Source organism: Protomyctophum bolini (genome assembly GCF_963924005.1).
Source record: "Protomyctophum bolini genome assembly, chromosome: 10".
Taxonomy (NCBI): Eukaryota; Metazoa; Chordata; class Actinopteri; order Myctophiformes; family Myctophidae; genus Protomyctophum; species Protomyctophum bolini.
The window spans coordinates 40,828,158-40,843,453 of NC_137871.1; the positions used below are offsets into that span (position 1 = coordinate 40,828,158).

General features: G+C 43.3%; 2 protein-coding genes and 1 long non-coding RNA gene across 4 annotated transcripts in view; all 3 read right to left on the reverse strand.

The window, feature by feature from the left end:
• Positions 1 to 11,348, reverse strand: part of mapk9 (mitogen-activated protein kinase 9) — a 25,614-nt gene extending 14,266 nt beyond the window's left edge. Inside the window, exons 1-2 of the mRNA XM_080773830.1 lie at positions 11,122 to 11,348; positions 1,073 to 1,207 (exon numbers count right to left, since the gene is read on the reverse strand). Coding sequence (XP_080629956.1) covers positions 1,073 to 1,188 — 116 coding nt within the window. The 5' untranslated portion in view covers positions 1,189 to 1,207; positions 11,122 to 11,348. The remainder of the gene's footprint in view (positions 1 to 1,072; positions 1,208 to 11,121) is intronic.
• A 1,735-nt stretch (positions 11,349 to 13,083) lies between these two features.
• LOC308322529 lies at positions 13,084 to 13,488 on the reverse strand. Its single transcript, XR_013964730.1, has 2 exons — positions 13,444 to 13,488; positions 13,084 to 13,388 (listed from the first exon to the last, which is right to left on the reverse strand). It is a non-coding gene; the product is annotated as an uncharacterized lncRNA (long non-coding RNA).
• Positions 13,489 to 14,333: 845 nt separating this feature from the next.
• The window catches only part of gfpt2 (glutamine-fructose-6-phosphate transaminase 2), a 34,149-nt gene continuing 33,186 nt past the window's right edge, over positions 14,334 to 15,296 (reverse strand). For both annotated transcript variants that reach the window (XM_080773828.1, XM_080773827.1), the window contains one exon: positions 14,334 to 15,034. In XM_080773828.1, the coding sequence (XP_080629954.1) occupies positions 14,990 to 15,034 (45 nt within the window). In that variant the 3' untranslated portion in view covers positions 14,334 to 14,989. The remainder of the gene's footprint in view (positions 15,035 to 15,296) is intronic.

Sequence of the window (15,296 nt, forward strand, 5' to 3'; positions counted from 1 at the left end):
CTAAGCCGGCTCTTTTCCAGGCGGAGAAGCAGCGACTCCGAGTCTCTCTCGGGTCACTGAACTTCTCACCCTATCTCTAAGGGAGATGCCAGCCACCCGTCGAATAAAACTCATTTCGGCCGCTTGTATTCTATTCTTTCTGTCATGACCTAGCCTGGTTTCCAGCCCATAGACTGAGCGCACTGGTTGAGGCTGACAATCAGACTAGTCTGTGACTCACACTTCATGACCATAGGTGAGAGTAGGAACGTAGATTGCTCGGTTGACAGAGAGCTTTGCCTTCTGGCTCAGCTCTCTTTTCGTCACAACAGTGCGGTACAGCGACTGCAATACCGCCCCTGGCCCTGCCGCTCCGATTCTCTGGCTGATCTCCTTCTACGTCCTCCCCTCACTCGTGAACAAGACCCAGAGATACTAAAACTCCTTCACCTGCCTCCTTCCCTACCCGGCCTGCACAAGCCACCGGTTCTCCTGCTGAGAAACATGGCCAGTTTTGAAAATGTTTTTTTAACCCATTGATGCCTGAGGCCAAATCTGGGAATGCCTTCTAGGGCCTGACCTAAGGTTTCTGAAATCCTTCAAAATCGGATAAAAAAATAAATAAATAGTTATGTTGCTACATGTATAGCAATAGCTGATGAGACACAGAGAGCGCGCCGGCATCAAAGGTAGAACAGCGTATAGGTTGCACCAGGCATCAATGGGTTAAATTAAATGAATAGCAATGCATATCCAAATATTTTTTTCCAGGAACTTTGATAAATTCCAAACCTTTTACCAGTACCAAATTTCAAAAGTATTTCTAGGAATTTCATGTCCTTTCATGTTCCATGTCTACTTACTGTAAAGGCCTAATCATAGTCTGTATTTTCAGTGGTGAGGTGACCACCGCTCCGGTGGTGAGCTGACCACCGGAGCTGAAATAACGTTGAGCGGTGGTGAGTAAAAACAGAGAGAAGGGCTGGAGCGGTGGCGGTGGTTTGCTCTTCACCGCGGCTCGTGAGGTCATGTTGTAGTTCGGTGGTCACCTCACCACCGAGAATCCAGACTATGAATGAGCCTTAACACTCACCAGACGATGCCTTGGGCCCCGGATCCGATGGCGCGGAGCTGCTGGTATCTCTTCAGCACGGTGAAGGTGGAGTCTCCCACCTGGACGCTGTAGAACTGACCCTCCGCCTCACTCATCCTGCCCCACAGTCAGGATCTGAAAGGGTGGAGAGAACAACACAACACAACACAACACAACACGCACGGGTGAAACTCTGTCTGGAAGGCAGTGGAAACACCACAACACGACAACATGCACGGGTGAAGCCTGCATGACAGTTTGGAATGATAGTTTGGCAGTGAGGTTTTTAATGTAATGGGACCCCAGGGGTGGTCTTTTAGATGGGTCCCATCCAGGGACATTTTATGAGTCCTACTTCAACGACATTAGAGTACAGTACAGTACTGAGTTCAGTATTATTTGCATCCCAGGACCCCCCCATGATTGCGTCCTTTTTCAATGTAGTGAGTCTAAAGATGCAGGATGCAGGCTATTTGCATCACTTGACGACAGAGTACAGCAACTAGCAATGGGCCTTGTCTAGTCTACAGTACACCATACACTACACCACTAAAGATACCCACTTTATTGTCAAAGTACTTCCTTAATGTCAACATAGTGCAGAATCACAACACCAGAGGGTATAGTTCAACAAACCACGTGCAACCCAGATTAGGCTCAAACAAGGGACTACATTTATTTCGCTCCTATATGCCATAAAAATGTGGAAGGCCCGACCAACAGCCGAGGCAGCCGCAGACGGTCAACGCCAACAGCCGTAGAGAAATGTGCATCCCTGAACTCCTTAATCAAAACCACCTACGGGCGGCTGCAATTCAAAACTGGCCCCTGTATTTCTTTTTTGCATAGAAGTGTATATTTGTATGTCTTTAAATTGGTCTAATGAATTGAAAATGGAGGACCCTGATGTAAACAAGTTTTTCTGGTTTTATCCTCTTTGTATAGACCTGCACTTCTGTTGAAATGTACCCATTCTACAAACAGTTAATAAAAATGTCCAATCAATCAATTCAATCAAACCCATAAAATCGACAGCACTGCAGTTGAAGTTGAAACACAACGGTTTTTTTTTACAAGGACGATAACACCGGCAGAATTAAGCACAACAAGTCACAGCACATCGCGAGCCCCGGCAGTCAGTGCATTCTCAGGAAAACATTCGGTTGCACAAGCAAGCTTCTAAAAAAAAATTCAGAAATGCTGACAGACACTGTCAGCGCGCCCCCACACTTCAATGCCACGTCTATTCACACTTAACAGTAGTGCCTAATATGGGTGCCATCTGTCAGTACGACGTTCCATACTTTTCATTTTCAAATTTCAACGCCATTTGATGGGGGGCAAATTTAGCGTAACCCGTCGCTCCAAAATCATATCCAGCATTACGCTGTGTGTGTGTGTGTGAGGCCCTGGTTTGTTCATTTAGCTGCTGATGAAAGCACGTGGGCTGGAAGTTGGAACCGAGGTCACTCACACTCTCACAGCTGTCAGTGTTCTCTCCCGTGCGTGTCCATTGTGTATACGTTGTGAAGAACAGACACTGTGAAAGTAAGAGCGCTCTCGGCTCTTGTCTAAACTCTGCTGGGCTAAACTCTGCTGCTCAACACAGTGGTTCCCAAACCTTTTCATGTCAAGGACACCGAAAAATGACACTCATTAGCCTGCGGACCCCCATTAGAAAAGATATGCCAGGGACCCCCATGAGAGAAGGTTTTAACAGCTCTAGCAGTGATTTTCTTTTCAACTATTTTCATTTCAAGGACCCCCCTGTTTGACATGCAACAACATACTATACGAACTCCCATTTCTATCTCTGAGACCCCAATTTATATTATAAAATCAATGTTTATTTAACTCTGAGAGTGTACAAATGCTACAAAATTTCTACACTCTCAGAGTTACAAAAGGGTCCATTTGGTTCCAAACTATCATTTAGCTGGGGACCCCCTGGAACTCCCTCAAGGACCCCTAGGGGTCCCCAGACCCCACTTTGTGAAGCAATGGCTTAACACACACGCACGCACATACGTACACACAGCCATGACTTCCAGAGCAGCAGCCTGTGTACATGACATGTAGCCAGTTGCTCACACTAACATTCTGCGTACATTTTCAACGCGTGGTAATTGCATGATATATCAAGTGGATGACGACGCGTGGCCGTGCATACATTACACACACTGAATACATCAAGGTGAGTCAGATCATGGTAATTTATGCTGATTAGATACTGCCTCACTACATTACTACAGAGATAATGGCCGTGTTATTAAGTGTCGGAACTGCAGGATAGCTGTAACTCTTCCTCTAGCTGGAGAGGGGGACTGTGTGTGTGTGTGTGTGTGTGTGTGTGTGTGTGTGTGTGTGTGTTCAGGGCGTGCTCAGTGAAGTAAAGCATTGGTTCTCACCCCAGTGGGCCTTGGCAGGGTTCCAGGGGGTCTATATTGCTGGTTGTCCTTCATGGATCAATCATGAGACTCTGAGTCTGAATGCCAAATATTGTTCAAACTCAAAGTAACATTCAGTACTAGTACCCTAATGTTTTGCCGAGTCCACACGCACACAAACAGTCACACGCACACAAACAGTCACACAGTCTCACACACAGACACACACACACACACACACGCCTGTGGAGGAAAATGGTAGAGGAGGTGGTGATGACCACACCAGATGACTCAGATGAAAAATGAACCCTTCATCCTCCTCTGTTCTCTCTCTGCCTCGCCTCTCCTCTCCTCTCCTCTCACACCCAGCTGGCCGTCTCACTGCATCTTTACTCCTCTCTAGTACACTTCCATCCTCTACCCCCCCCCACCCCCTCAGCTTTCCCTTCCTTTGTCATTCTTTTGTTCTTTTCGTCATCCTCTCATTCCTCCGTCCTTTCAGGCTTATACGTGTTATATACAATGATAAAACACATGTCTGTCATGTTATATACAATGATAAAACACATGTCTGATACATGTTATATACAATGATAAAACACATGTCTGTCCAGTCACGATGCAGGAGGAATCACAACAGCAACGACACACAAAGTAATATAAAGTCCAATTGGATGAAATGATCACAGCAGCAGCAGAATGTATTTACGACTAAAACAATGAGTAGCAGCAGTCTGTTAATAACCACACACACACACACACACACACACACACACACACACACGCGCTCTTGAGAGCGCGAAAGGGAACATTAATCACAACCTGAACCTAAATCTGTAATGTCTCCTTATTGGCAAGCGTCTAATTCCACAGCATGGCTTTTCAACAGGTGGTCCGTGGACCACTGATGGTTCCGTGAAGGTATATTGCATCATGTGGACCTTGACCTTGCATTTAGTATGTAGGAAGGCATTATGTAGGCGTATGATGATACATCAATGTTGTCAGTCAGTCAAGACGTCAAGAAAAAGGTCATATAATTATAGGAAATATTAGTAGTAAATGGACCATTGGTTGAGAAACAAAAGGGATGCATAGCACACAGACACACACACTGACACGCAGCACACACACAGACAGACTGGGGAGGAATGGGAGCAGCCTTAATCGCCACTGGCCATTCTGAAGAAACTGTATTGATTTGGAACAAGGAGGGCGGGAGGGAGGGAGGGAGGGAGGGGGGGGGGTAAGCTGCTCTCCCTTTGCTTTCTCATTTAAACCCATTATGAATCAAGATGAGCCGAGTAGAACGCCCTCGTTCACCCCTCCATCTAGCAGGCTGTGTCCTCGCCCAGCGACCAGTAAACAGCCTCTGTAAACGGGCCTGTTGTCGTGGTGGTCGAGGTTCTGTTCTGTGTGAGTCAGTGATTAGCCCTATATAGATGTGTTCACTTCCCCTCACAGTTCAATTCGGGTATTGATTCGATTGTATTCTACGATCGATGCATCGCAAACCAGGGGGGCACGGCAGTCAGACAGATATTTTGTGAAGCCACTATAAGGAAATCGAGACTTCCTGAAAGTTCATATAATGGCCTGTTGTGGCGCTGTCATTGGGCCGGAGAACGCTTTGTCCATATTTTTTTTACAGTCTATATGATCGCAACGCATCACACTGTTCTATATTACTGCACACAACATGGCAAATGTTTCATCAGTCAATACAAGCAGTCAGATATCTTTCATCGGTCAATACAAGCGGTCAGATATACTGAACAACACTTTTTCTTTTAATTATTAGACATTATTGCTGTTGGGAGGACTCCATTTTTTTTCATAAATCAGTGCTATTGAACAACACCCTTTACGTCTGTGTGTTGATTAAAAAGAAATACTGAACCAATGAAAAGTAGTAAAAAGAGTTTTGGACAAAACCTCTCAACTCCAAATTGGACAGTCGCCAATGGCCAGTATTATGTACTGTAGGCGTATGATGACGAATCAATGTTGCCAGTTACTAGGTTACTGGGAAGTCGGACATCAAGAAAAATAATAAGAAAAGAATAAGAAAAACATATATATATATCCAGAAGGCATTTTTTTGTAGAATGGGCTCTATTATGCACACAGATTAACCCATTTTGGACTGAGGTCGATTAAAAAAAAAGGCTTCTAAATCCTAACATTTTTCTGAAAAACCCATGTTTCTATATCAGTGGTGCTCAACCTTTTTCATGTCAAGGACCCCCAGAATTATCTCTATTGGGCCACGGACCCCCCCCCATCTCAAAATATGTAGTTCCAGGGACCCCCCCCCCCCCCCCCCAGAAGCAAATATTTTAGTTAAAAATGTTCGCTCTGAAATATATATATATTCAAAGATTTGCGCCACATTTTAACGATTTTTCTAAAATAGCAGACCTACAAGCTCGTAGCGCGCCACTCGGTGGCGCGCTATGAGCTTGTAGATCTGCTATTTTTCAATAGCTAAAGCATAACGTAATGCTTAAAACACCAAAAGGTGGGTTAATTCTTCCTACTTCCGGGGCTGCTATATTTCCTCCTTCACAGGTGTCGCCGATGATACTAATTCATACGGCTCCGTCCTCTGTTCCCTTTAAGTGTGCAGTGGTTCTCAATCTTTTTTCATTTCAAAGGACCCCCATAATAATAACTCTGAGTGAGAGTGTACAAATGGAACAATTTGAGGCCATTTGGAACCCACTCAAGGACGCTTTGAGACCCACTACCGGTTGTAGCAGAGTGTGAGCCAACGATATATGCACAGTGAGCCAACATGTACAAGCAGCACCCCGTGCTGAGCTTTACAAGCACGCCGCCTCCCCGACTTCGCCAATTCCCCCCCGGGGGGGACCATGGAATCGTGTATATCGTCGGCGCCTTGCCCGGCCCGACACTTTGAGCCCCACTGGTGTAGCAGAGTCAGAGTGTTCCCAGTGTAGAGCCGACATGCACAACAGCAGCACCCTGACTCTGTTTGACCAGGAAAGGAACAGAGCCTTCATTAGCATCATTAACACTGACTCTGTTTGACCAGAATGGACCAGAGCCTTCATTAGCATCATTAACACTGACTCTGTTTGACCAGAAAGGAACAGAGCCTTCATTAGTATCATTAACACTGACTCTGTTTGACCAGAAAGGAACAGAGCCTTCATTAGCATCATTAACACTGACTCCGTTTGACCAGAAAGGAACAGAGCCTTCATTAGTATCATTAACACTGACTCTGTTTGACCAAGAATGGAACAGAGCCTTCATTAGCATCATTAACACTGACTCTGTTTGACCAGAAAGGAACAGAGCCTTCATTAGCATCATTAACACTGACTCTGTTTGACCAGGAATGGAACAGAGCCTTCATTAGCATCATTAACACTGACTCTGTTTGACCAGAATGGAACAGAGCCTTCATTAGCATCATTACCACTGACTCTGTTTGACCAGAATGGACCAGAGCCTTCATTAGCATCATTAACACCGACTCTGTTTGACCAAGAAAGGAACAGAGCCTTCATTAGCATCATTAACACTGACTCTGTTTGACCAGAATGGACCAGAGCCTTCATTAGCATCATTAACACTGACTCTGTTTGACCAGAATGGACCAGAGCCTTCATTAGCATCATTAACACTGACTCTGTTTGACCAGAATGGAACAGAGCCTTCATTAGCATCATTAACACTGACTCTGTTTGACCAGAAAGGAACAGAGCCTTCATTAGTATCATTAACACTGACTCTGTTTGACCAAGAAAGGAACAGAGCCTTCATTAGCATCATTAACACTGACTCTGTTTGACCAGAATGGACCAGAGCCTTCATTAGCATCATTAACACTGACTCTGTTTGACCAGAATGGACCAGAGCCTTCATTAGCATCATTAACACTGACTCTGTTTGACCAGAAAGGAACAGAGCCTTCATTAGTATCATTAACACTGACTCTGTTTGACCAGAAAGGAACAGAGCCTTCATTAGTATCATTAACACTGACTCTGTTTGACCAGAATGGACCAGAGCCTTCATTAGTATCAGCGGTAAGTAAGTAACACCTGTGAAGGAAATAAGGAAGTAGGGAAGTGGCCCAAGTTCTTTCCAAAATGGTGTGTGCATATTCAGTATTTTAGCCGTGACGTAAGCACCCCCTCCAGAGATACTTCCGGGGTCCTACTTTTGCGTCCCCATAGAGTTATACTGTGTCCCTCCGTCGGACTAAATCTGAGACTAAGACAACCAAGAAAGTGTAATTTTACCGCTTTCCTTGCAACGACAAAGCTACTCTGGTCTCCCAAATCTGGCTGTGACAGGCCGTCTTTCATTTCATTGTGTCAACTAAATCCTCCATTAGAGATCGTATTAATGCAAAGTGCAAACTATATTCAACATACTCAACCCTGCACACATTCTAAATATGCCCCCGAAATATTGTACTGAGCAAATGGACTGTTACCACCTTCAATAATAATGATAATAGTCTTTGTCGTCTCCACATATTTTCTTTGTCATGGACACTTTTTAAAACCTCAATGGCTTCCTTTCTAAAAAAATAACGTCATTGTAAAAAGATTCACACGTTTACATATTGCTATTTACAATGAGAAAGCGAACAGAAGCTGGTGCCACCAGGACTACAAAATGACGTCGGATTTACAGTAAATACCGAATTAGAGCCCATTGGATGGGCTTTCAGAATCAGCAGCACACAGTCCACACCATGGCCTGGAGGCAGAGACACACTTCAGAACAACACCACACCTAATGGACGAGCAACATACTCCAGTCCACATGGAGCCTGATGCTGCAGCTATAGGATGGGAAACAGGAGACTTCCTTTAGGCCAGGGTTTCTCCACGTGGGGTCCTGGCTTGAGGGAGTTCCAGGGGGTCCCCAGCTAAATGATAGTTTGGAACCAAATGGACCCTTTTATGGGTCTGTTAAATTAACATTGATTTTACAATATAAATTGGGGTCTCAGAGATAGAAATGCCATTAAATGGGGGTCCGTAGCCTGTTGCATGTCAAACTGGGGGTCCTTCAAATTAAACTGGTTGAGAATCACTGCTAGAGCCGTAAGAATCTTCTCTTATGGGGGTCCCTGGCATGTCTCTTCAAATGGGGGTCAGTGGGGACTAATAATTGTCTAATTTGGGGGTCCTCGACATGAAAAGGTTTGGGGACCACTGCTTTAAGGTCAGGGCTTCTCAACCTTTTAGGCTGGGGACCCCCGGGAAATGCTTTGGCCATGTCTCGCGACGTCATGTCTTCACACAAGCAGATACAAAGCTACAGTCTACTCTATACCATTCATTTTCAATGGAAGCCAGCAACGTGAAGCTACAAAACAAATCTGACGTTTGTAGCTGCTGCAAAAGCTGCAAAAAAGGTATAAATAAGTTGAACTGGCTGCAACTTCAGATGCAAAGATACAAAGCAACAAATATGCTGTGAATCTTTGCATCTGCCCATGTGAATGCAGCATCAGGTCTCAGAGGCACTTGCCTGTCGGGCAAGTACAGGTCACGTTCGACTTGCTCAAAGGTCATGCCCACTTGCCCAAAAAGTGAATCGTACATTATAAAATGATAGGTCAAATTTGAATAACCATAACCATATAGTCATACCTCAATTTGTATGCCAAATAACTATACATAGCTATATGAATATGACTATATGGGTTCACACTTATATTTTTAAGTGTAGCAACAGTGAAAACAGCACATTATAGGTAAAATAAACACAAACACTGCTCTTATTTTACATTCCACAGACCGGTCATAACTCAGAAGACTTACAGTATGTGGTGTTTATAGACAGTTGCGTCCCCTCTCAAACAAGCATTTGCCCCGTTGGGCAACCTGCAAAGCAAACTCTACCTGCTTTTTTTTCCCTGCTAGGGGCAGGTGGGCATGGCATCCCCTTAAAGCTCATTCATAGTCTGGATTCTCGGTGGTGAGGTGACCACCGCTCCGGTGGTGAGGTGACCACCGGAGCTGAAATAACGTTGAGCGGTGGCGAGTAAAAACAGAGAGAAGGGCTCATGACGTCATGTTGTAGTTCGGTGGTCACCTCACCACCGAAAATCCAGACTATGTATGAGCCTTAAGTGTCCATGCCTGCTGGTTAGTATTTGTAAAAAACACATGTCAAAAAGTCACTTGGCGTGACATCATATTGTAGTTTTACCAACCACCTTATCACCTAAAACTTCTTATTGCAATTACAAGTAGGCAAGTAGCTAGACTATACAATTAGAAAAATAAACGAGGCTGATTTGTTAAACTGTTCGTATCTACCAGTTTGGATGATTATGGCATTCGGAACCAAATTTTATACTTCCCAGAGATTAAATCTAAATGGGGGTCTGTCGCCAACTGTGAAATGAAAAGGGCTGGGAATTACTATTTAATCACAATTTATATCTGGTAACACTTAAACCACAAACAAATATTCTCAAATATTCCATTATCTATGGAGCTGTAATAGGATGGAACTCATTGCATAACCAATACAAATACAAAATTCACCTTTAAGAACAAGTTAAAAGAACACCTTGTGCAAATAATCCTACAATAACCCCTGAAGACACAATTCACAATGTATAATGTGTTGAAAGTGATTTATGTTTTAATTGCACTAATTGTATTGCTTTTTTATTTTAGATTATAGTGATTGTGAACAATTGTAATGTCTTTGTTAAAGTGTGTGTCTGTGTCAGACACACACTTTAACTTGTCATGGCAAAAGCTAATGAGCATCCATAAATAAACAATATATCCACCAACCCGTGCATATCCACGGAACATACCGGTAGGTAGCACAAGAAGTGATCAAATGTTTGCATGATATGTGTGTGCAGATGGCATTAAGGTTGTGCATATTTTGCAGTGTAAGATAATAACATACTGATTGATGAGGCTATAGCAATGTAAAAGTGTCATGTCAAGTCTTTTTTTTGTTGTTTGTTGTTGATTATAGTATTACAATGTGATATATTTTTTCTCCAAATGCAGCATGGCGCTCTCTCTCTCTCTCTCTCTCTCTCTCTCTCTCTCTCTCTCTCTCACACACACACACACATACATACACACACGCAGGGATGAAGTCATCGGTCTCACCGGGGTCTATGATGACATGATGTTGCATGGCGATCTAGACTATCTAGGGGGGCATGATCCAGACAAACCGAACCACTTCGCATTAGACAAGAAGACATAACGGTCTAAAAGAGAAACCATTCATTTGACATTTATAACCTGACCGACCACCGAGAGGCCTACAGTGAGTGCCCTACACTAATACAACACTCCCTCTTTTCCTTTCCTACTGTCTGTCTGTCGGAAGGGAAGGCAATGCGGTAACTGTTTAACAGAACTCCAAAGAAAGCACGACGTACTCTCTGTACGTCTCTGGCCAGACAAAAAAACCCCCAAAAAAGATCTACAAGCTAAACGTGTCGCGTCGCTACGTTATCTCTAGCTAGGTTGTTTAGCAGTTCTTTCTGGCCACCCAGCCAGGCACCGACAGACACCCTCGCGGTTGGAGGAGGACTGTCTCAGGCAGCCGAACTGAGAGACCCCGGCTGCCGGGGAGACGGACTGACCGGAGCCGGGGTCTTTCAGTTCGGCTGGAACACCTTACCTTCTCCCGTCGCTGCTGCTCCCTGCAGTCCCAGAGGACACTCCCATGCATCGGTGAAAAACACGGGATGAAACGCCACAAGTATCCTTCCCTCGCTCACTCAGTCTCAGTCTATCGGTGGTGCGTGGAGCCAAGAATCAATAAAGTTTAGGAGAACACACACAACCTCCAAGGCCAAGGCTGTCAGAGAGCAGGAGCAGAACCAAGCCAGAGCTTCCTGGATCTAGTGAGTCCGTCCAGCACGGTTGAAATGGACAGGACAGGGTGCGGAGGGCTGGAGGAGGAGACGGGGTGAGACGGCTCTACACATGACGACATCGCGCAACGTTCTGTCGTTCGCTCAAACTTTTCCCCCCAACTTTGTGGGCACAACGTTAATAGGCTGCTAATAATAATCATAATAATGACAACATTATTATTATTATTATTAATAATAATAATAATAATAATCATAATGATGATGATAATAATACAAATAATTTCATAATAATTTCACCTAAAATAAATCATATTACACTGAATCCTCCAATCAATAAGTAAATCAAAAGCATGCTACAGTAACTATAACCTCAGAGCCCATGGGTTATATCTTGCGTGCCCCTTATCTCTAAACGCTTAAATTGCCATGTTTAACTATTTTCAAAAAACATTTTAAAATAGTTCAAATAGCTGATCTACAAGATCACAACATCAGCAAGTTAAACCATTTCAAAATGTTTTTCAAAATAGTCAAATATGGCCATATTTTACTATTTTGAAAAACATTTTGAAATAGCTATATGGCTATGCTTAGCCCCTCTCGGAACCCTACATAAAGCTTTTATGAAATTTGATTGTCGCTTTATGTAATCAAAGTGTCAGAAACTTTACTACATTTGGGTTCTGCTTGCGGGGCTAGGCTATGCTATACCCAAGTTAAACTTGGGCATAGCATGAGCAGCGCAAGATATATGGCCCTCTACACTCTACAGTATATCCCCACCAGACTGGGTTGTCTAGCCAGGACTGTGTCAGTTGTGGGATGTACTATCAAAGATTAGTAATTTATATAGATGGTCGAACTTCATTGGAGCCACTAGAGGCACAGTGAACCACTCCATACTGGTTAACAAGCTAAAAGCAATTGGTTTCGATAGCACATCAGTGAGCTGGCCTGGATGCAATCCTACCTGGAGGGGAGAGAACAGATGGTGGAGGTAAATGGAACACTGTCGTCGTCCCCCCCTCCTAGTGAGCTGTGGCGCTCCTTAAGGAAGGGCCTTTACTGTTCCTAATATATGTAAACGACATGACATCAGCTTGTGACTGCAACTTGTTCCTGTTCACAGATGACTCTGCACTGCTAGTCTCGGACAGGAACAAACTGCAGGTTGAAAAGGCCCTCAGCTCTGAACACCTGGCTCGCTGATAACAAACTATCTTTACACCTGGGAAAAACTGAAGGCTTGTATGTCATGTGTTTTTCGTCGTTGTTGGCCCTGCATGCTTAACCTGACTCCGCCAGCAGGGGGAGTGGTTCTACCAGGCTACTGCATGCATCATGTTCATAAAAAGGTAGTTGATGAAACATTTTCACCGTAGTTTTAGTCAAATCAAATTAACACCGTTTCAAAGACAAAAAAAAAATTGACATTACAAGTTGCCTAAAGTAGGCTTTGTCTATTTATTGATTGATAGTCTCTGGTTGCTATAAAACATTACAGTACAAAATACAATCATTGTTACAGAAATAAACCGACCCCCTGTTTTCTTCCCCCCCCCCCCCCCCCCCCCATAAAATAATCAGATAAATACAGTACATATTTATAATAGATAACCCTATACAAAAAGACTGCCAACATAAAAACTATTTGTAAAACTTGGTATGTGATTCCTTCACTGTATGAATGTTCTTCATTCAATATGTTTCTTTAGTGTCTGTGATAAATATAACAATGTAATGAAATGTGTTTTATTTGACCCTTGACGTCGGTGACTGTATGAATTGCCTTTGGGGCAGACATGCATGCTGAAGTAAAAAATAGCAATAAGGCAAAAGCAGGAAAGCACCACATAAAAGATTATTAGAAGTAATATGTTCTATAGCATTTTGTTTAATCCGTTAATGGGATCTGATAGAATGTTCCACACGTTTTACTTTTCTTCCATATCATTATAAAAGTGCAGATAAAGCTTACAAATTGTGCAAAAACACCAGAAATATGAAAACGGTAGAATATACGCGCGGTACATTTCATCACTCAGTTACTAGATTAACCCATTCTGACCTGAGATCAGATTCTAAAAATGTTCTTCTACATCCTGACAGTTTTCAATTCTGACCTGAGATCAGATTCTAAAAATGTCTTCTACATCCTGACAGTTTTCTGATTAAGTTATGTTTCTATATGTCAGTCGTTCCTCGATTTTTCAAAAATAGCAGACCTACAAGCTCGTAGCGCGCCACCGAGTGGCGCGCTACGAGCTTGTAGATCTGCTATTTTTCAATAGCTAAAGCATGACATAATGCCAACACCAAAAGCAGTTCCTGCTCAAAATGGGTTAAGGATCAATCAATCAATCAATCAAAAAACTACAGTATTTCCTTGATTTGCACACTTTGATGTTTACCTACATGAGGTACATTCTAGCAGAACCCTGCGTGACTAAACAAAACAGTTCTGTGTCCATGACGAGTTGATGTTGATAGAAAAAGAAGATGGCATAATATCAAATGTCACCGTTGTGTAAGTTGTCAGAACACCAGGCACAGTGATGGTTTTGAATGTGCAACAACAAAAAATAATAATATATATATATATATAAAAACGAGATTTCCTTTCATATAATCCTCTGGAATGACAACAAAAAAAAACCCCACCCACTTACAGTATGTATGTAATAATTCCTACATTTCCCACAATCCAAAGAAGTGAAACATCATCACTGGGCATAATATAAGAAATTATGAAACAGGAAGAGAGTGAATCACTGGTTGGTTGGCGTGCGCCGTGCGTACATTCACAATGTGGAATTGGTCCACTTTATTGCACAGCCACTGCAGACCCCCTTCAATATACCATGGCAATAATACATCGTCTAATTAAGGCTGTTGTTGCACAATGAATGAGCTCACTACTCACACCAAATATGAATAATAAAGGCATAAATTGGCGTTATTTATTGCTTTGGAATGTGTCGTTGTTTGTCATTAATTTTTTTGCGTTCGTTCGTTCGTTCATAGATTGTTCTGCATTGGTCCTGTAGCTCCACAGTGTCTCAAAAAAGACTTCACATTTCTCCGCTATAAAAACGACATCGTTTTGTACCGTACCATGCACATACCTCCCCCTTCCTCCTCTCTCTCTCTCTCTCTCTCTCTCTCTCTCTCGCTTTACAGTAGTTTTAACAGTGGGCGAACAGCGGCGAGCGACTCTAGGCGGTAAAAATCTCACAGTGGGCGTTCCTGCTGTCATTACCGCAACGTAATGTAAACATATCACCGTTCCGGGTGGAGCGTATAAACAAAGCAACAACATGAATTTGATTGGCTATCGCCGCCGGACGATGTCGTCCAAAAAGATACAATATTTCCGTTCGTTTTTGAACGACGTTCCTCCGCCAACTTTTCGACTATCGCCCACTTCGCCTGCTGTCGCCAGTATAGTTGCCGCTCGTCCCACAGACAAATAACGCACTTCCGAAGAATAAGACAGGCTGTCGCCGGCTGTTAAAACATACTGTTACTCTCCCATACCCCGCACGCACACACACACACACACACACACACGCACACACACACACAAACACAGACACACACACACAATTGCACTTTAAATGTGTAGGCCTCTCCAGTCTCCTCTGGTCTTCTGGGCTTTGTAGACTGTAATTATTCGACAGTCACAGATTTGGCGAGGTTTCTGGGACAGTCCACCTGGAGACGGAGGAGAGACCAGTGTTAATCACACACCTGCTTCACTATAATAAGGATTATGTATCACAACGTGTGAGTATAAGACCCATAACTGCGCTTATTATCTGTCGAGAACACGGGGGAGGGAGAATTATTTTATTTATGCTTTATTATACTATACATCTCTGCTGTCTGGAGGAAACCAAAATGGTAATTTTTTCCGGAAATGATAAAACATTATTTGGGTCGAAGTGCTTTTGCATACAGTACTTTTCATTGGCTC